Source organism: Gymnoscopelus microlampas (genome assembly GCF_963454915.1).
Source record: "Gymnoscopelus microlampas genome assembly, chromosome: 23".
In the NCBI taxonomy this organism is placed as follows: domain Eukaryota; kingdom Metazoa; phylum Chordata; class Actinopteri; order Myctophiformes; family Myctophidae; genus Gymnoscopelus; species Gymnoscopelus microlampas.
The window spans coordinates 20,023,320-20,044,142 of record NC_139960.1 but is presented as its reverse complement, the minus strand read 5'-3'; the positions used below and the strand labels follow the sequence as shown (position 1 = coordinate 20,044,142).

The 20,823-nt window shown below is 40.0% G+C and overlaps 1 protein-coding gene across 2 annotated transcripts; it reads right to left on the bottom strand.

Annotated features, from left to right (window-relative positions):
* Positions 1-654: 654 nt before the first annotated feature.
* On the bottom strand, positions 655-20,166 carry fbxo18 (F-box DNA helicase 1). Of its 2 annotated transcripts, none has more exons than XM_084050414.1 (22): positions 20,130-20,166; positions 19,316-19,370; positions 18,880-19,050; positions 17,682-18,436; positions 16,186-16,334; positions 14,734-14,863; positions 14,348-14,532; positions 13,813-13,887; positions 12,762-12,850; positions 11,650-11,818; positions 10,521-10,734; positions 9,683-9,770; positions 9,077-9,172; positions 8,612-8,748; positions 7,816-7,915; positions 7,485-7,651; positions 6,684-6,747; positions 5,885-6,079; positions 4,637-4,762; positions 3,544-3,650; positions 2,198-2,332; positions 655-1,451 (listed from the first exon to the last, which is right to left on the bottom strand). In XM_084050414.1, exons 2-22 carry the CDS (start codon positions 19,332-19,334, stop codon positions 1,290-1,292), a joined length of 3,333 nt encoding a protein of 1,110 aa, XP_083906540.1. In that variant the 5' UTR covers positions 19,335-19,370; positions 20,130-20,166; the 3' UTR covers positions 655-1,289. The 2 variants fall into 2 exon arrangements, with proteins under 2 accessions (XP_083906540.1, XP_083906539.1); XM_084050413.1 differs by having other exon boundaries at positions 19,316-19,366; positions 20,072-20,156.
* Between the last annotated feature and the right edge of the window lie 657 nt (positions 20,167-20,823).

The window sequence follows — 20,823 nt, the reverse complement described above, 5'->3', positions numbered from 1 at the left end:
ACTAAATTGACTTTTTCCACAGACTGCCTTTCTACCTCCTGCAACCACTGCCACCCTAATGTGAATGTGAGTGAATGAAGTCCATGATCTAATCAATCAAATTCAGTGTTGGTCAGTATTGTAAACAGCTGTGCAGAGCTGTGAATAATGCTGAGGGATTTTGGGTCTTTTAGTTTGACTCTTTACTGTGGTGCATGTAACCGTCCAATTTAAGAAACAGGTACCTGTACATTTCTTTACTCAGATAGGGGATAATGGCAAAAAATCCCAAATGAAATGAAATGTGTTTATACTGTGAGTAGTTGTGAGAAACATGAGAAAGATTGGAGTAAAGTATCATAAAATGTATTAAGTATTTTTCCTTTTATAATGTGTAGTCTGTGTTCAATTTATATCCCTGCCAGACTACAGGCATTGGAAATAAGTCATGCTACTTTCTTGCAATATCCTGATTTATTATGCATACTGTAAATATGTATTGTTGTATTTTAACTTAGAAATAAACTCAGTTAGTCAACTCTTTACAGTGATGTCTTTTCCATAGATTGAAATGCAGATGCGACTTTAGTCACTGTTCCTATTGAAACACTAGCCGGTTGAGCAGTTTTTGTGACCTAATAACAAACTCTCTCTCATAGTCACTTCTCTTGCCACCTTGATCCACATTTTGATCTTATGAGCCAGTATTTTAAACTGTATACATGCCAGAGCATGATAGGACATGATAGGACAATGCACAAAGCAGTACACCTAAAGAAACAGCTGTATTTATGTTTCTCCACTCATCAATTATTTCAGCTTTACTTCAAAGGGGGTGAAATTGATATGTACTATTATTTTTGTTGAACACTACATTTTAAGCTGAGTTGTCAGTCCTGATTGGATGAAATTGGTGTCCCACCTGAAAATGTATTCTGTTTATTAACCCATTAAGACCTGAGGCCCGATTCTACAAAATGTCTTCTGAATCCTAACAGTTTTTTGAAAACTGCTACTGTACATCAGTGGTTCTCAAACCTTTTCATGTCAAGGACCCCCAAAATGATATGTATTTGGCCGCGGACCCCCATCTCAAAATATGTTGTTCCAGGGACCCCCAGAAGCAAAGATTTGAGTTGCAAATGTTCGCTTTAAAAATATATATATTCAAATATTTGCACACATTTTCACGATTTTTCAAAAAATAGCAGATCTACAAGCTCGTAGTGCGCCGTGACAGGAATAGAAACAAAACAATGAAAAAAAATGTTACACATTATACCTTTAAAAGTCCAAACATCCAAACGTATTTACAGTACATTATAGACCCTGGCATAGGCAGCCGGCAGTGCCGGATTCTCATCTGCCTCAGGCTGCTCGAATATCCTTTCCGTCTGCAGGAAAGCAGTAGAGCCGATGCGTTGCCACACACACCTCTCACACAGTGGGCCCCCGACATCCACAAGGTCCGTCTGGTAGGAAAAACAAGACTTTTAACATTGTCGGCTGCCTCAGGCAGATCTGAAACATGAGTATCCGTGCGACTTTCAGACTTCTTTTTGACCTTTGAAGCAGTGTTTCTCAACCAATAAATGCATAATTAAAAAAACGTGTCATGAAACAATCCAACAAGCCATCTAGTAAAAACAGGCGTAGCCCCAACCCAATGCTAAGGGAAACACTGGCAAAGATTCCTGCAGTACCTATGTACTGTATATAATAGTACTAATACGACACTGGGGAAATTCAGTTTATAATAATAATATCAGATTTATATAGCCCTTATAAAAGGTATTCAAATTCGGTTTTCAAAAAAACTTTATTAAAACAAAATAAGTTGTAATGTAACGTTGATTGCAAATCTGTGTGTAAGCAACACAGCTGCGGCAAATCACATATAATGGGTGCGTTAGATTTTATGTGCGTCTGTACGGTCTATGATGCTTGCACATTGGCATGTCCTTGGCTCTGGACACACCTATGAAAATGTAACACAGTCATTATTCATTTGTTTGGTGCAGCTGTGTTGCTCACTAGTCCGCCATGTTTTTCATCTGCTGTAATTTTTAACCTTAAATGTAAAACAAACTACAAAATCAGCATCGGTTTCATTTGCCTTTAAGACCGGTATCAGATAATAAAAAAAAACGATATACCCCACTCTACTATAAGAGAAACTGACTGGCATGAGTGTGTGTGCATGTGTATGCGTGCTTACATATCTCATTGGCCGTCTGCACATCGCAAAAGCTGAATCGGTCATGATAAAGTTTTCACATTCTCGGACAGAGCAGGGTAGAGGCTGGTCCTCTTGCACCACGGAGCTGATCATTTCTGCCTTGAGGAAGTACTCCTGGAGAAAACAAGGAAGGTAAAGGCATGTCAGGTATGATGATGGGGCACCGTGTAGATTTGGATGTGGAGAAAGAGCTAGCTTGTGCTCATTTCTCTGTTGTAGGTGTGATTGGAATGGTTTAATTCAGAATTTAACTTTGCCCAGAGCTATGGAGAGTGTTATGCCACTCCCTTAGACTTATGTTGTAAATGAAGAATATACATACTGTACAGTACGTATCAATTGGGTTGATGTACAGGAATTTGTTTCGGTGTGCTGAGATACAACAAGAGGAATGGGGAAGTAACTTGCCGTCGGGCAACAAACAGTTCCAAACAATACTGTATTGTTCCAAACACTGAATTCTCAGTGGGTGTTGATAAAGCACACGCTATACATAGTGTCACAGCAAGATCAAAGAGTGTCGCAACGCTCTTTCAACTAGGGATGCAAGGGGTTAACCCAGGGGTGGGCAGCATTTATTTCCAAAGGGCCGTACTGACTTCAATAAAGTGAGTCACAGTGAAGGGCCACACATTGTACAACGTTGAATTGAAACACATGGTGCTGAATTATGTTAAAACGGCATGAATTTGGTAGACATGCCAGACTACTTTACAATAAGGTCCTTGCTTTCACAACAACAATGTATTTACAAAATGTTAATCTTTTTTTCCCTTGTTTTTGTTTTTACGGCTGTACTGTATCACGCTGGTGTAGTCAAAGGTTACAATGAAAAAGATTACTTAGATAAATCAATCCACGTCAATGTCGTATCAACTTTTAAATCAGCCTATACATTTATACAGTATCTCATCTGAAATGCACCACTCCCATTAGGTCACTAATAAAACACGTTGCGTAATTTATCATGTTATAATGGACTCAAGGTTGACTGTTTCACTGTTACGTTATAAACTATATTATAAAGTAAAATTAATAATTTACTTGTTAGCTTGTATTTAGTCTAGCATCGATATTGCATAGACGATCTGATATCTGGTGACATCTAAATTCAATGTAGGGCAAAAACACACTTTATATATAAAATATACAGTACACACACACACACACACACACACACTGTATAAAGGCGGGGGAAAAAGTACATTGCTAGCCCTGATGTCGATAATGTGGTGGAATGAAAAAGAAAACAAATGCAAGGGTTGAAGCCATGAAAAACACATAAAGATAGGGTGTGGTGGTGGGGGTATGAGTTGGATGCCTACCCCAGCCTGAGTGAGGATATGACCAACACTATTGCTGACGATCAGGTTAGTCTTGGCACGGGTCACTGCCACATACAGTAGGTTCCACTCATCTACTGCAATCTTACCTATGGAGGAACAAACGGAACAAACCGGGTAAAGATGATGGAGTTCAGGGACTGGAAAATGCTTAATTTTGACTAGATTGTACAGACTAAACACTGTGTGAACTGAAGCTTAATATCACAGGATAAAAAGAACGATGGGAAACAAACTGTGTGGGTGAGGGGAGAGAGAGAGAGAGAAACACAAAAAAATCATGACAGCAGGCACAAATGCAAGTAATATTAGCTATGGAAAGAATCTGGACACCATGACAACATGAGGGTAGGAAAGAGATGACCAAATGCATAATAATAGCACCCATTCTTGAGAATCGGGACAAAACCTTTATTTTTCATTATTCCATAAGATGGAATATCTGAAGGAGTAGACAAAATGTTTTTTTTTTTTCTTCATTCCACAGCACAGTCGTAGTGAGTTGACAATTTATTTTTCAAAGTTGCTTGGGTTCTATTTGAATGCTAATAGAATTACACTTTAAAACTGAATTTATTTTAGGACTGACGGAGTTGACATGTTATGGTTGGGACACACCAGATAGTAATATTATTTTGTGCATTTATCAAAAAATAGAATGCTTACCAGAGCTTTCGCAGCTTTCCCGCCTTTTTTTAAACAGGGGGAAATGAGACAGGGGACCTTACAATATAGCTACAACCTGTTTACGCCTGATTAAATTATGTTTTTGTAGAAAACATATGTTTTTGTAGAAAACATAAATGTTTTTTTTTAAAGTTGATATTAATTGTACATTCTTACATGTTATCAATAGTCAATGTTTTGGTAGGACATGATTTGTCACAATTCTCAAGAATGGGTGATAGTCATTAGCAGAGAAACTGCTAAGATCAGCTCCTGATTGCTCCTGATATCTCTCAATTCATTTATGTATGACTTCATCTGTATTACAAATGTCTATGATGACACAAAAACACAGACATACAGTACAAACACACACACACACACACACAAACATGGACATAATACACACTCCATGAGATGCCGGTCCAGCGTGGAAGGTTGTGTCTGGCAGAGGGAACCTTGGCGAAGTCATCAGTGATGATCACAGTGTCAAACTCCAGACCTTTGGCCTTGTGGACCGTTCCCAGGATGAAGTCTACAACAAGAGAAATGTGACATGCCAGTGAGGGAGTGTTTAGCCCATTAACCCATGAAGACAGGGGACGCATCTGTGTTCGCTTTAAAAATAATGAATATTATTTATTTTATATTATATACCGTATATATATATATATATATATATATATATATATATATATATATATATATATATATATATATATATATATATATATATATATATATATATATATATATATATATATATATATATATATATATATATATATATATATATATATATATATATATATATATATATATACACACACACACACACACACACACACATATATATATACATACATACATATACATATATACACACATACACATATATACACACACACACACACACACTAAGACTTTCACCAAAACGATTTTTCAAAAATAGCAGATCTACAAGCTCATAGCGCGGCACCGAGTGCTGTGCTATGAGCTTGTATATCTGCTAAAACCTTGCCATGGTGTAACTCCAAAGGTGGACAAGAAATCAAAAATAATTGCTCCATTGATTAGAAATTGATAATTCAAAATATGCTCCTCATTGACTTACTCAAAATGACTCACTCTTTTAGCACATAAAACGCAAACCAAAGTTGATTCAGACAATATAGAACATCACCAAACCCAGTACTGTGTGTGTTTTTAATAAAAAATGTTAACTTCCTGTTGATTTTGCTATTTTTATTAAGAAAAAAAACCTGGACTGTATCCACGGATCCGTATCTTCAAATAGTAAAATCAACAGACACACAATCAAGTTTTTATAAAAAAGAACTTTACAGTACTGGGTTTGGTGATGTTATATATTGTCTGAATGAGCTTTGTTTGTGTTCGTTTATGTGCTAAAAGAGTGACTTTGAGAGCTGTTCTACCCTACAATGTAAGTCAATGAGGAGCATATTTTGAATTATCAATTTCTAATCAATGGAGCAATTATTTTTGATTTCTTGTCCACCTTTGGAGTTGCATCATGGCGAGGTAACTACACAACCCAAACCTCTACCAAAGTGGTCTTGCCCTTTAATGGGTTAAGAGTGTGCCGTGTACACACTGGGAGTATGTGTATGCTTCCTGGGAACACATGCATGCATACCTGCTTTTCTCTTTTCATGCTCAAAACAATTGTTGAGGCGTTCCACCAGTTCGGGGATGCGTTTGGTGTACTTTTCCACCACGGTCACTTTGGCCGCTAACTCGAGGTCCTCTGTCTGCTCAGCGTATTTCTTCAGGCCGTGGAACCCCCCCATTTTAGCGGTGTGGAAGATGCGGATGAAGGGGTCGTCAATGACTTTAGAATGAGGAAGGGAATAAAAGGGGAATATAACAAGTAAGACGCGCGAACGCTGGAAGCGAACGCAGCTCGAAAATATTGTGCATTTACGGACTGTGTGTGTGTGTGTGTGTGTGTGTGTGTGTGTGTGTGTGTGTGTGTGTGTGTGTTTTGACTGCACTCTGGCGCCACTCTGTTGGTTGCACACAGGCAGTGCAGTGCACACATACTGCACACAGACAGAGACACAATAAGAGCAGAGTTTCATAGTATGCTCCACTTGGGCGGAGGTGCGGCTTCGCCGCGCCTCCTTCCGCGTTCGCAAATACCACAAAATCATTCATTTGGTGATAAAAATTAAATATAAATGCCACTCCCTTAGTGTGCTGAGATACAACAAGAGGAATGGGGAAGTAACTTGCCGTCGGGCAACAAACAGTTCCAAACAATACTGTATTGTTCCAAACACTGAATTCTCAGTGGGTGTTGATAAAGCACACGCTACAAAAAAAGGATAATGTGAGTGAGTGTGCCTCACTTGTTTTTGACTGCGTCTCACTTGTTTTTGACTGTGCCTCACTTGTTTTTGACTGTGCCTCACTTGTTTTTGATTGTGCCTCACTTGTTTTTGACTGCATTAGGTTCCATATATTCAGAATCGTCTTCAGGCTTTCTCCCATGCTTCCCTGGGAGATGAGAAATGACAATTAACACATTACAATCAAGGCATTTAGCTGACCATCTAATCCAGAACAATTTACAAGTGCGAGATCGGAGTAAATAAGAATATGAGTGTGTGTGTGTGTCTGTCTACTGTTATCTGAGATACTTCTCATTGTCTGTACCTGGATTTACATGAGTTTCTTGTGTATAGAAATGGTGTTGTATTATATTCATTTTAAAAGAAATTCATGTAAAAGGGTCAATAGGGTTCTTCCTGCAGTCGGGTCACTCAAGTGGTTCATCTTCCAGGGAGCATGAATGCATTCAGCAAGTCTCATGACAATCCGCCATTAGATTTTTGTCTTGTGTGCAATATATACGTTGCCAATTTTTTTATTACATTTTGACACTTGCTTTGGCAATGTAAACGTATGTTTTCTTATGCCAATAAAGCGGTAGAGCGGCCGGATGAAAGCCGTGGTTTCCAGTTCGATCCCGGGCTCCCCCAGAAGAGTTAGTGACGAAGTGTCCTTGAGCAAGACGCTGAACCCCTAATTGCTCCCGATGAGCAGGTTGGTGCCTTGCATGGTTTCCTCCGCCATCGGTGTGTGAATGTGTGTGTGAATGGGTGAATGTAATGCACAATCTATGTAAATCGCTTTGGATAAAAGCGCTATATAAATGCACCATTTACCATTTAACACTGACAAACCATTGAGCGTGTCTATGCGTGTTCATGTGGATGGGGCAGGATTCTTACTCCAACAAAGTGAATCCTGCAGCCGGGGTTGGCATCGGTGAGCTTCACGGCTTCACTGAACACGCCAACGTTAGTGCGGGACAGAATAGCCGTCTTCCCCTGCACAGACACGCCTCCTGATCTATTCATGGCAGCAAGTGGGTATGTGCTCTCGTCACAGAACCTACCTGTGGGTGGACGGATAACACACAGGGAGGAACAAACACACACACACACACACAAGGACATGTGCGAGCAAGGCACACAGGCACATAGAAAAACTGTTAGAATGTTTTGCCGTTTTCAAAAACATTAACACAAAATACAAATAACAAAAAATAGCAACAAGTACCTGGCTGGTTTCCTCCCACTAGAATCTTCTTCTTGATTCTCTTGCACACTCTGAGAATGGTAGCAGCTACGTAGGCAATTTCAGCACCAAACCTAAAACTCTGGAAAGAGGATTAGCAAATTAGAGATTAATTATAGAGTAAATACAGGACAGTTTCACTTTAGTTTTCACCTTACTTTAACTCATTCACTGCCATGGACGATTTTGACAACTTATTTTTTCCTAACGCCCAGACTGCCAAGGACGACTTTTACGACTTTGTGTTTTTTGGTGTTTCCACTAGATGTTACTCTTCGCTAACACATGAGTGACCATTTCATCCCCGGATGCACACAGAACCAGGCGATCACGTGATGCCAAGATTTACTGCGCCATTCACTTCCTGGTTAACGTATTTGGGAAATCGCCTGTATCTCGCCTCCTGTGTTTTATTATGCATTTTTGACGAGACATGCTATTTTCAACGGCCTATAACAAGCGAAAGGGGGGTCGCCATGACATTTATTTTTCTTCCGCGGAAGCACAGTAAAAAAACCTGTGATATTAGATATAAATATTCTGTGACTACTAGAAAAGGTAAGAAAATAAAAAAATCGCTGGCAGTGGCAGTGATTTATTTATGTATTTATTCTGGCAGTGAATGAGTTAACATCAGTTTATGGTTTAGGAGTCTGGGTGAGAGGGCCATTTCAAATCAACTGCATTTTTAGTGAAATGCCCATTCAATGTAGCATGAGAATGTTTTGTGGTGTGTGTGTGTGTGTGTGTGTGTGTGTGTGTGTGTGTGTGTGTTCACCTGTGTCAGGTAGTAGAGGTGAGTGTGTTCCACCATGTGCAGGGCGTTGATCGCCCCCCTGAAGGTGTAGATCTGCTGGTGGGGATCTCCAACCAGTATCTTCCCACAGGGCGGAGACAGCAAGATGTCCAAGATGGCTGGGAAGGAAATTAATCCATTTAGAGCGGGAACGCAGCTGTGTGTCATTTTAAGATTGCTTTGGGCTATTCAAAAATAGCAGATATATGAACTTGTAGATCTGCTATTTTTGAAAAATCATGAAAATTTGTGTTAATCTTTGAATACATATAGATATAATTTTTGTAACTAAAATCTTTGCTTCGGGGGATCTCTGGAACAACATATTTTGAGATGTTTTAGTTTTTTTATATTTCAACAAACATGTGAGGCAGAAAAGTGAGGAAAAAATGTAATAGCGAGCCAAGCTTTCTGTACAAGTGTGTGTTAGTAGTACAGTAATGATACCTGGAGTGCAGTCCTGCGCCTCGTCTATGAAAATGACATCAACGGACATATAGTCGGAGAGGCACGGATTTTGCAGCTGCCAACACTTCAGATAACCTGATGAAAAGAGAGCACTGTTGAAACCTTCAAAACTTTCTTTCTTTCATTTGCCAGCGATGAATAGGGCTGTCACGATTACTGATTTAAGTTTACGATTAATTGTCACTCAAATGATTGCGATTAACGATTTAATTGTGTGTTTGGCCATTGAACATTGGGGAACATATGAATAAAAACAATCTTTTCCGTTTGCCTTTTAGGCTTCCTAATCAAAAATTGCACAGGGCAGATTTGACAAATAACTTAAATATACAAAGAAATTATTGACATGTATAATAATTTTATAGATGTAAAAATAACAGAAATAGCTGATCTACAAGCTTACAACGCGTCACGAAGTGATGCATTGTAACCTTGTAGATCTGCTATTTCTGCTTTTTTCAATTTTTGAAAATGTGTGAAAATGTTTCAACATGGCAACGATTAAGCAAAAATAATTGCGATTAGACGATTATGTAATAATTGTGACAGGCCTAGCGATGAACACTGCTTGTATTGCCGACTTACCGTCATGAGTCATTTTGTAGCCCGCTTTACTTCTTTCGTTGGGATTCCTCATTTTGTCCCAGATCTTCTGCGCGTCTTCCACATAGCCCTGCAATTTCACAGAAATTCACCGTTACCTGTGTGTACCAGTGTTGATTTTGTCGACTAAAACTATGACTAAAAATGTTCGTCGACTACCTTTTTTCACTGACAAAAACTAAATCAAAACTAAATCAAAACTAAGCTACGATGACAAAAACTAAGACTAAATATATTGTCAATTTCGTCAACAAATAAAAACTAGACTAAAATTTTAGTGAGGGACGAGTGGAGAAGAGATCCAGTAATACTAAAAGACAAGTCATTTTATGTTTGGTTGCGCTCGGGTGTTACGCTCTGAAAATAGCAGATCTACAAGCTCACAACACGTCGCGCAACGACGTTGTGAGCTTGTAGATCGGCTATTTTCAGCTTGCAACCAAGTGTAAAATCAGCCATTACGACGCCATCAAGACACCACCAAAATACATTTCAGTCGACTAAATCAACTGTAGATTTAGGCGATTATAATCTTATGATATTTAGTCGACTAAAACTAGACTAACAGTAAAACGTTTCAGATGACTAAAATATAACTAAAACTAAATTAAATTTTATTCGAAAGACTATGATTAAAGCTGAATAAAAATTTGCTGTCAAAATCACCACTAGTGTGCACTCACAAGTGCACAAGCAGGACAACCAGTGTTGTTTACCACCAGTACGTCATACTTTTGACTCTGCATGTGTTTGGGAATGTGCCGTGTGGGGGTGTGTTGTGGGAGTAATGTTTTTCCAATGTGTGCATCTGTGTAAGCACCCTAATTTTGTGGTCGTCCAGGGTTTCGATCTCTCCCTTGTTGTTTTTGCAGGTGGCAGGGACATGGCTGGCGTTGACGCGTCTGTCTGCTGAGGCCATGTAAGAATTGATAGTCTGTGCCACAACCTTGCCATTGATGAATCCACCACGGCCTTTAGGCAGGCAATAGTTGACGGTCAACGCCTTCAGGTTAGAGCCTAGCTTCTTAGAGTATCTGTTGTAGGGAAGCAGAGACAACATGACTAGGGGCAGGAAAACAACTTTTCAACCACTCGACTTAAAACGATCAGAGCATGTTCACTGGCAATCACATTTGTTTTAATAGAAAATACCCCTGCATGTCTCATTTGTGTGGTTTAGTTAGTATAAGTTATAATTATTTTGACTGAGGGGTTTAGTGCTGGGGGCAAATAGACAACAGCAGCCCATCTGCTGTGTGGCTCAATAGGCTTAGTTATCATGTATGGCAGCCTTGATCTGTATCTCGTTAACAATGTGATCCAGCAGCTAGTTGGATTACATTAATTTGCAACTAGCCAGGTACTGAAATGCGTTATGTATGTAATATGTATGCAATGGTTGTTATTGCAAATTCCACACCAACTGCATTGCCAAAGCATTAACTGTGAGGCAGGGCTGGTTTTCAGCAGACTAAGAAACGTAAATAATATAGGCACTCAATATTATCGTTCTATCTGGAACAAAATATTTTGAGATGGGGGTCCGCGGCCAAATACATATCATTTTGGGGGTCCTTGACATGAAAAAGATTGAGAACCACTGACACAGAAACATAGGTTTTTCATAAAACTGTTAGGATTTAGAAGACATTTGTAGAATCGGCTTCGGGTCTTAACACATTGCCTGCCAAAAAACGTTTATAAACGTTTATAACGCTTTTTTTGGGGGGGGGGGGTTCCGTTTTTCCGTTCGTCAAAAAGAACCAGGAGATAACATTTGCCAAAAAGTTGCTGCTCCATTCACTTCAATGTTAAAAATTAAACAGACAAAAAAATAACATTTTTGCAAAGTACTAGTTTAGAAAAGACTGGCAGTCTGTGAGGGTAGTTTAAGAGTTAATGGGTTAGAGGAAGATACAATAGGGGAAGGGATGGAACTGGGGACTGACATTTTGCCCACAGCACCGAAGGCCATGGAGTGGATAGTCCTGCAGGCCACGTTGCGGGGGAAACGACACTGTGCCTCTTCGGCCACTGACTTGTTGAAGGCCACGTAGAGGAACTTCAGGTGTGGCCTTTGTTCGGCATACCTCACCAGGGTGGTGGTCTTCCCAGTACCTGAAACACATCAATACCGTCCAATCAGTCGGACCTCTAGGTTCATGTTCTAACCTGATTAACCCATTAAGACCGGGAAAGCATCTGTCATTTTAGATTTTAACCATTATCTTGTACTTTGGCCATTCAAAAACAGCAGGTATACAAGCTCAAGATCTTTTTTTTTTTTTTTTTACTTGACAAGTTGTGCAAATCTTTGAATATACATATTTTTAAAGCGAACATTTGTAACTCAAATCTTTGCTTCTGGGGGATTCTGCCAATTACTTAATCCTAACAGTTTTTTGAAAAAAACTTAAGTTGCTATAATCAGTGGTTCTCAAACTCTTTCATGTCAAGAACCACCCAAAATCATATGTATTTGGTCGCGGACACCCATCTGAAAATATGTTGTTCCAGGGACCCCCCAGAAGCAAAGATTTGAGTTAAGAATGTTCGCTTTAAAAAAATTATATATATATATATATATATATATATATATATATATATATATATATATATATATATATATATATATATATATAAAAAGATTTGCACATATTTTCAACATTTTTCAAAAATAGCAGATCTACAAGCTCATAGCGCAGCACTCTGTGCTCGGCTGCACTCGGTTGCTCTTTTCCAGAGCAACGTGGCATGAACCCTAGTCAACAAACAAATCAAATGCAAAGACAACACTTTTGTAGTCTGGTGAATTTTCAGACCTCCGCAGACAATGGGGATTGAGTCTGCAGTCGCATTACATAGTACTCCTTCCAATGTCAGAATTTTTCTTCGGAAAGGGAGGTAATATAACTACAAATTGACGGAGTGTATGTAGATGTAACATGTAGCACCAAAACTTTGTACAAACTGACATTGTTCATGAATGAAGTATAACACATGGCATCGCATTAGGAGACGGACTTATTAAGGTGCTCCTACTGGTGAATAGTGCCTGTACCTGCAAAGGCCATGATCTTGACCACGTGGTCCTTCCTGATGTCATGGCTTAGGATCTGATGTTGCTCATGGGTCACGGGAAGCTGGGGCCTAATGGCAGGAAACATGCACACAACACAAGCAAAAATCTATTATACAAAACAACACAAACAAAAATCAATTATACAAAAACAAAAGTACAATATCTGATCCTGAATACAGGGTCCCCACACATTTTTAGCAATGAATTTCCAAAACTTTTCCAAAACTTTTCCAGAATATTTAGCCCAATTTCCAGGCCTATATAACAATCATTCGGTGCAATAATGTGTCTCTTACTCCTATGTAGAATGCCCAAAGATAGGCAGTGTAGCAAAAATAAAGTTTGAGACATACATTAGGCTGCCGTCACACAGCCCGTTCGGCGAAAAACTACTTATGTTACATATTTCGTGTAATATTATTCATGTTTATGAAAATGTTTTGTTTTAACAAAATCAATAGCCAAAAACAATGCATAGCCAAATATTTTTCCAGGACCCTTGATAAATTCCAGGACCTTTGATGATGTTTGATCAATTTCAAACCTTTTCCAGTACTGGATTTTTTTTTTTTTAATTTCAAAATATTTCCAGGAATTTCATGACCGTGGGGACCCTGTGAATATAGGATTAATGCAACGTGTGGAAACATTTGTGACATGTTTTAGGCTCAAGATAGCCATGTCGGTCGGTCCATCACAGCATATGTTGAAACCGACTTGTAAGATTGCCATGAAATCTGTTGTGCACCGCCACCTTCATGAACGCCAGAGGATTTGATTACCATAATGCCTTCCCTCTAGTGCCACCCCTAGGCCAGAATTTACAGTTACACATACAGTAATCTCTCCACATCTATTGAAAAAAAACGAAACAACACTAAATGTGCACCGCCAGGATATGGCGTTTAGCTTGGCCAATCACTACAACCTTTTATTCAATCGTTTTTTCTGCAAGGTTTGTTGTGCAATCCATAAACCTTCCAAATCCAATTAACAAAAGCCCTGTATATCAATGCCTTTGCAACCTCACCCGCTGTGATTGGTGTAGATTGGAGTGGGCGCATTCTCCATCAGGTGAAGTACATAATAAATATTGTAGTGCAACCTGGAGAAGACATGGGAAAGAGTAAGGGTGGGGATGTGAAATTATTTTAATATATTATTATATTATTCATTCATTTATCATTGATTTTAGCCGTGCTTTCCCTCTATAGTACATAGGGAGAGGCTATTAACTCAGGTCCAAAAACTAAATGTAGAACTGAAAACATTTTTTATAATTCAGTTGAGGAGCCTTGCAGACAGAGGTTCTACAGCCTACATAGATGTTCATTTTTATGTATTATTTGGCTTCAGTATTATTCATGTTTGGAAACAAATACATTTTGGAAAATATAATAAAACCTCTAATTTACAAATGCTCATGTGATTTTATACATCCATAATGTTGTGGAATAGATTTACACATGATAATCGTGAAACTGATGATTATTTCTCTCACTGTATTAATCGCACCATAAAAATCCAGAATCATCCCTAGATGTACACTGTATTATATGTCTCACCTGTTACTGATCCAGATATTGTTCCTATCCATGGCAAGCAGAAACGTGGCCATCTCACTCAGGAACTCTGTTATGGCACTGTGGGTCATGGTGCCCTGGAGGTGACACACCAGTGCCTGCACGTCCTTCACCGTTTCACTCAGCACCAAGATCAAAGTCATTGCTGCATAGGCCCTATTAGGACCCTAAAGATTGAAAAGACATTTTTAATTTAGTAAAAGTTAACATTGAAAACTATGTATACACACAGTATGTGAGGGAAAGATGGAAGACAAAATGTATACTTTGTTGCATGCCCTTTTTGACTGAAAATATGACCATTTTGTGGAGCGAAAGGGTTGTGCACCGATGAATTAGCCTAAACAATGCTATGGATTGATGCTCACATTTTGGGGGATATCTGGAAATCTGGAGGCGATGCAGGCCTCAGCCTGGGGAAACAGTCGATGCCTCTTTACACACTGCTGAACGTCATCAGGCCTCACCCTCTCACCAGGCTGGTGTTGAGCCATCAAGCTGATGAGTGCATACATATAAATCAATAAAACACACACACACACACACTTACTTATTAAAGGAGTTGGAAACACTAAAACATTTTTTGGGTCGTTAACTGATATCTAGGTGTTTGAGATCTAGGCATTACAAGTGCATCTGTTGAACTGCCCGTTTAAATTTCTATGTCTATAAATTAAAGCAGCACTATGTAGTTTGGGGTATCAGTGGCCACTTTGGACACAAATAACATGACAGCCAACGTCTTTGACTTCATTACCCAAGAGTCTCTGCAAGCATGTCCGGCGAGGACACGCTGTGATTGGCCAGTCTTCGCTTTGACTGGCAGTTGTGCCTTGGTTCCTTGGCAAATGCCAGCCTGAGCCCAGGATGAAACTCATTGTCTCCCCTATACATAGTTATAGTCAAGCCCCTAGCAGGGACCCCCTGAGTCTATAAATGTATGGAAGGATGATTGTTATTGCTTAAAACATGTAACTTTTTTTTCACGGTGGCGCAGTCGGTAGCGCTGTCGCCTTACAGCTAGAAGGTCCTGGGTTCCCGCCGGGGACGCTGTGGTTGTGTTCTCTCCTCCGCGTCATCAGTGCCCATACCCTAGGTGGGGTTGGCAAAAGAGCCTACTCTGTGTGGAGTTTGCATGTTCTCCCCGTGTCTCCTAGCGTAGGTACCCTCACAAAAACATGCAGTAATCCTGGTCACTACACTGCCTCCCACTGGTCAGCCAGGGCGCCTGATGGAGGGGAAAGGAACTGGTTGGAATAACGTGTTCCTTCCACGCGCTACGTCTAACAAGGGAACCTCCCCCCTGTCGGATGATAAGAAGCGGCCTGCTTGCTCCTCATGCATTGAAGGAGGCATGAGCTTCAGCTTGGGCTCTCCCTAGGCTGGCAGAGGGAGAGTAGCGCCCAGGATTACATAGGCAATTGGCACTGGGTGGAAAAATATGGGTTACAAAATCGTGGGATAAATATTTTAATAAAAAAAAAAAAACATGTAACTTTTTAATTTTGTGGGACACAATATGCTATAACGTTAAGTTGTTAAAAAGTTACATAATGCTGCTTTAAGATGATACCTGACTTGTATACCCATGTCCAATACTGTTCACTCTGCTGTTTTCATTTCACTGTATGTGTCTGAGAGCAATGCACAAACCACCAAGGCAATGGTGGCTGATGTCAGACTCTTATAGTTGAGGGGGTGAAGATGGTCACAAAGTAGGCAAAGGTTTTACACTCAAGAGATTTTGATGTGTACATTGCCAAGACTTTCTCCAACACATACTAGTGTGTCTCCATAACTACAAGACAATAGAGAATTACCTGACCAGTTGACAGACACTCTGACACTGTTGTTTCTTGTCGTTCGTTTCAAGAAGAATGCAACTGTCTCCAAGGATCGTCCTGACTGTGGACATGGCACTTTTTTCTCCCATGAGATACCGGTAGTACCGCTTCTTCAGGGGAACAAACTGCACATGATGGGACACAACACAGATGAACACACAATGACATATTAAGGGTTTTCACACTTTTCTATGCCCTAGGCTATAGTAAACCCTAGGCTATGGAAACCCCAGACTCTGGGGCCGCATTCATTCCCGGGGCAGTGTAGATGAGGCTCTACACCTCAGTAAGCAATCGATCTCACTGGGTCTCGAGAATTGTAGGGAACGGGTTGCTCGGATGATACTGATAATAAGTCACAGAGACTCCGACCTACAATAGTCTAATTACTGAATCACCTTATTCAACACTTATTTATTACAGATTCACACAAGAAAATCAGAGCCCAGGGTTAAAGGAGTAGTTCACCCCCAAAAAAATACTGATTTTCTATCAATTACAAACCCCATGAAGCCTTGAATTCATGGTGATTTTATTGTTTTTTCCTGAGCCAATAATTCGATGACCAGGTGGCTGGTCAGTAGGAGACTCAATTGAGTTTCCGCTGGTCATCAAATTATTGGCTCAGGAATGCGACAAAAAAAACAAATCTCGATGAATTCAAGGCTTCATGGGATGTGTAATTGACAGAGAAAATAAGTAATATTTTGGGGTGAACTACTCCTTTAAGGTCTTAAGGACGCTCACAGAGCACAACTTGTTTACACATACACATACACATACACATACACTTCCTCTGACTGGACAAGAGATGTTCCATTGCTTTCGTTCAAACCTCGTCTCACACCAGTTATCTTAACCCATTAAGACCTGAGGCGATTCTTAAAAATGTCTAAATCCTAACAGTTTTTCGGAAAAAAAATATAAAAAAATAATTTTCACGATTTTTCAAAAATAGCAGATCTACAAGCTCATATGAGCTTGTATATCTGCTATTTTTGAATAGCCAAAGACCTCTAAAGTGACACAGATGTGTTCCAGGTCTAAATGGGTTAACCTAAGTGTTTATGGGGCTAATGGGGGTCTTAAAGGCTAAAACACTGGCTGCCACCCATAGCGCCACCAACAGGAAGTGTTGCGATACCGCGTGCTGCAGGGAGAACACCACTGAGGGTTGTACATAGATAATTAACCCATTGAGACCTGTGGCCGATTCTAAAAACGTCTTCTAAATCCTGATCCAAGTTTTCTGAAAAACTTCAAATATTTATATCTATTTCAAAAATAGCAGATCTACAAGCTCGTAGCGCGGCACTCGGTGCCGAGCTACGAGCTTCTATATCTGCTATTTTTGAATAGCCAAAGTGTAAAATAATGCTTTTTTAGCTCAAATCTAAAAATGACACAGATGCGTTCCAGGTTTTAAAGGGTTTAAAAAACATGAAAGTCAATCTAACTACAGTGTCACTGACGTTGGGGTCCTGGATGACATCTTTCCAGCGGTGGCAGACCAGAACGGCGTGGCGGTACAGCTCCTGGGCCGGGAGGAGGCTCAGAACCTTCCTCAGGACTTCCACCGGCAGATCATCCGCACAGCCCTGGGGCTCCACCAGGTGTCTGCTGCTGCCCAGGAGCCCATAGTGGGCGTCAGGGAGAGCCTCCACATCAATTTGTGTCAGTTCTTCTTCTTCTCGGTCTACCTGGCTGCCATTTTCTTGGCTCCAAGTCAAGACACCATCATCGTCAAACTGATCGTCATTGTCCCACATTTCTGCCGTTATCCCCTCTAAGTAGTCGGTTTCCTCTTCCTGCTTCATTGCGGCGACTAGGAGACTATTAATATCATCATCATCGAAATCGTCATCATCTTCCTCCTCCTCCTCCTCGTCCACCGTTGGCTTTTTTTGAGGAGTGACTTCTCTGTCGAGTCCTCGTGACTGTGAGGACGTGCACTGCTGCTGGGTGGCGTTTCGGGGGCTGAAAATGACAGATGAGGTCAGAGAAAACATGTCCTGCTGCTGCTTTAATGGCGTGGCCAATAGGCTGACGTCATCGTCGTCATCATCCTCCTCCTCCTCCTCCTCCTCCGGCCCTTTTTTAGGAGTGACCTCTCTGTCAAGTCCTGGTGAGGATGTCAACTGCTGGGTGGATTTATTCGGGCTGGAACGAAATACTCTTGTGACGGAAAAGAAGTCGCCGATGCCCTTTTGTCCCTTGTCTGGACTCCCTGTGACAGCAGTAAGAAAAAAAAGCAGGAAGAAATCTTTAATATGCTCAATGCTAGATCCCAGAAAGGGAGGAACCAAAGAATAATGGACAGTTCCCCAGACCAATTAAATGGAGCTTGATGCGGTTAATTAATCATTCAATTTGAGAGACGTCTACTCGTCTAGGCATGGGTTTGATGTGGTTATAATAACAATAATAATAATTTGCATTTTTATAGCACTTTTCCAAGTGCTCAAAGCGTTTTACAATGGTTAATTCATTCATACAGGCATTGGGGGGGGGGGGCATTGGGTGGTTATAGTTAGGAAAAGAGTCGGGGGGGACAACAAATAACTCTCAATAACTTATGGCAAATTGTTGAAGCTACTGCTAGTATCATGTCATAAAACATTCAGATTTAGCTTTCTCTGACGTGATTAGATTGTATTCCAAGTCAATTACCAAATTTCGGCTTCTTTGTGGGTGTCCTGGGATAGAGTCCTCTGTTGGGATCATAGTTGTGGCTCCTGTGGGTGACGTTATTATTGGGCTGGGTGAGGGCATCGGTGCCCTCTGAACTCCTCCCCAAACGGCCACACTCCTCTGCACTGAGGTGTCTTCTCTTGGCCTTTGCTGAAAAACAGAGGATGCAGAAAAGGTGGATCATTTTCATTCATTGATGAACAGAATCAGCTTTCATTCATTAATGTTTTTGTTTATCTCTGGTGATAATGATCAAAGAGAAAAGATGATTTGTACCAGATTTAGCTACTGACCCCGGGTTGATACCCCCATCGAACACACACACAAGTTGGCCGAAGCCATGTAGGTCTCTCCACTCAACAAAGCATAAATGGTCAAGTAAACATGCTTGCCATGAACTTAGAATTCAGCTTACCTTTAACAGCGAGTTCCATCCTTACATCACCACTGTCTCGATATCATCCGTCTGTCTACACAATGAAACAAAATCTCACTTATATATGTGCTGGCTTTGTTGAGTATGTATTTACTGTCTGTATGTAATGTGAGAAAGCAGTGGTGTAAAGTAACTAAGTACATTTACTCAAGTACTGTACTTAACTATAATTTTGAGGTATTTTTTAAGTTACTGGAGTATTTCCAATTTTCTGTACTTTTACTTCTACTCCACTACATCTCAGAGGCAAGTATTATACTTTTACAAGTATAAAACTTGAGTTACTTTGCAGATATAAATTATTACATTATAAAACATACATTAACCACTTCAGCCCTGTTTTATACCTAGGCTATTTGAAAACAGCCAATCTACAAGCTCACATTGTAGATCTGCTATTTTCAAACATTTTAGTACTTTCACTTTACTCAAGTAAATTTTGAACACCACACTTTTACTTCTAACAGAGTACCTCTACATTGCAGTATTGATACGTTTACTTAAGTAAAACATTTGAGTACTTTTTCCACCCCTGGAATGTGAGAGTGAGGAGTTTGGAGTAAAACACGTTTTTTGAATGCATGAAAACAAGCACCAATGCTCAGCCCAGTGCTAACAACACAGAGTTATAAATACGGCTAACAGCATTCCGTTAACCAAAACGTTAATGGTAACCCTCACGAAGTCCGTATTTAACGTCTCTTTTTCCTAAAATGGTATTTGAGAAACATTTACTTGCCTGCCCTGTTAATGGTTTGCAACTTTGCATCGATCCTTTAAAGAATGTGTTTACCTTTCGAATTCTTCTTCTGGCCGTGGCCAAGCGGATACCGGATGTGTGAGGAACTCGTTCGGTGTTTTGATTGGTTCGATTGGAACATGTCCCGCCCTTTCCGCCCTGAGCCGGATGCGCGTGTTTTTACAGTTTTCAACCAGTGTTGCCATGTCCACTTATTATAAGCGACTTTGGGCTTGTTTTTCTGTAAAGTTGCTTGTAAATATTGGTGGTTACGGCGGGTTGCGTTAACTTTGGGCTTATTTCTAAAGTGTAGTTGCTTCTGTGGGCTTGTTTCCAATGTTTTTTATTTTAATTATGGTTGAAAAATGACATGACACAAAATAAATGGAAAATGTCATGGATTGTTATTTTTTTTAAAAACATGTTCAAAATAAAGATTTGATTCATTCATTCATTCATTCACAAACCTAGAGATCTTGCCACTTTACTGTCAGTTTACACTTTGCATGTCACTTTGGATAAGAACGCCTGCTTTGTAACTTATTACAGCACTTCACCCATTTTCTGAATTAGTCCTCACTAAAGATCATTATAAAATGGCACAATGTCCATCTTCTCACTCTGCGTCTCAGAAGTGGGCTATGGATACTTCAGAAACCTGCCTACCAATGACATCATCGATGGGGATTACATTAATAAAAATAAACTGAATAAAAAAGTTTGAAATCTTGTTTGAAATGACCAAACC

Coding starts and splice junctions, on each gene's coding strand:
- fbxo18 (XM_084050414.1), bottom strand. Junction 14,533..14,733: donor TTCCAGATATCCCCCAAAAT/GTGAGCATCAAT, acceptor TTCAATCTTTAG/GGTCCTAATAGGGCCTATGC. Junction 7,652..7,815: donor AGTGGGAGGAAACCAGCCAG/GTACTTGTTGCT, acceptor GTCCACCCACAG/GTAGGTTCTGTGACGAGAGC.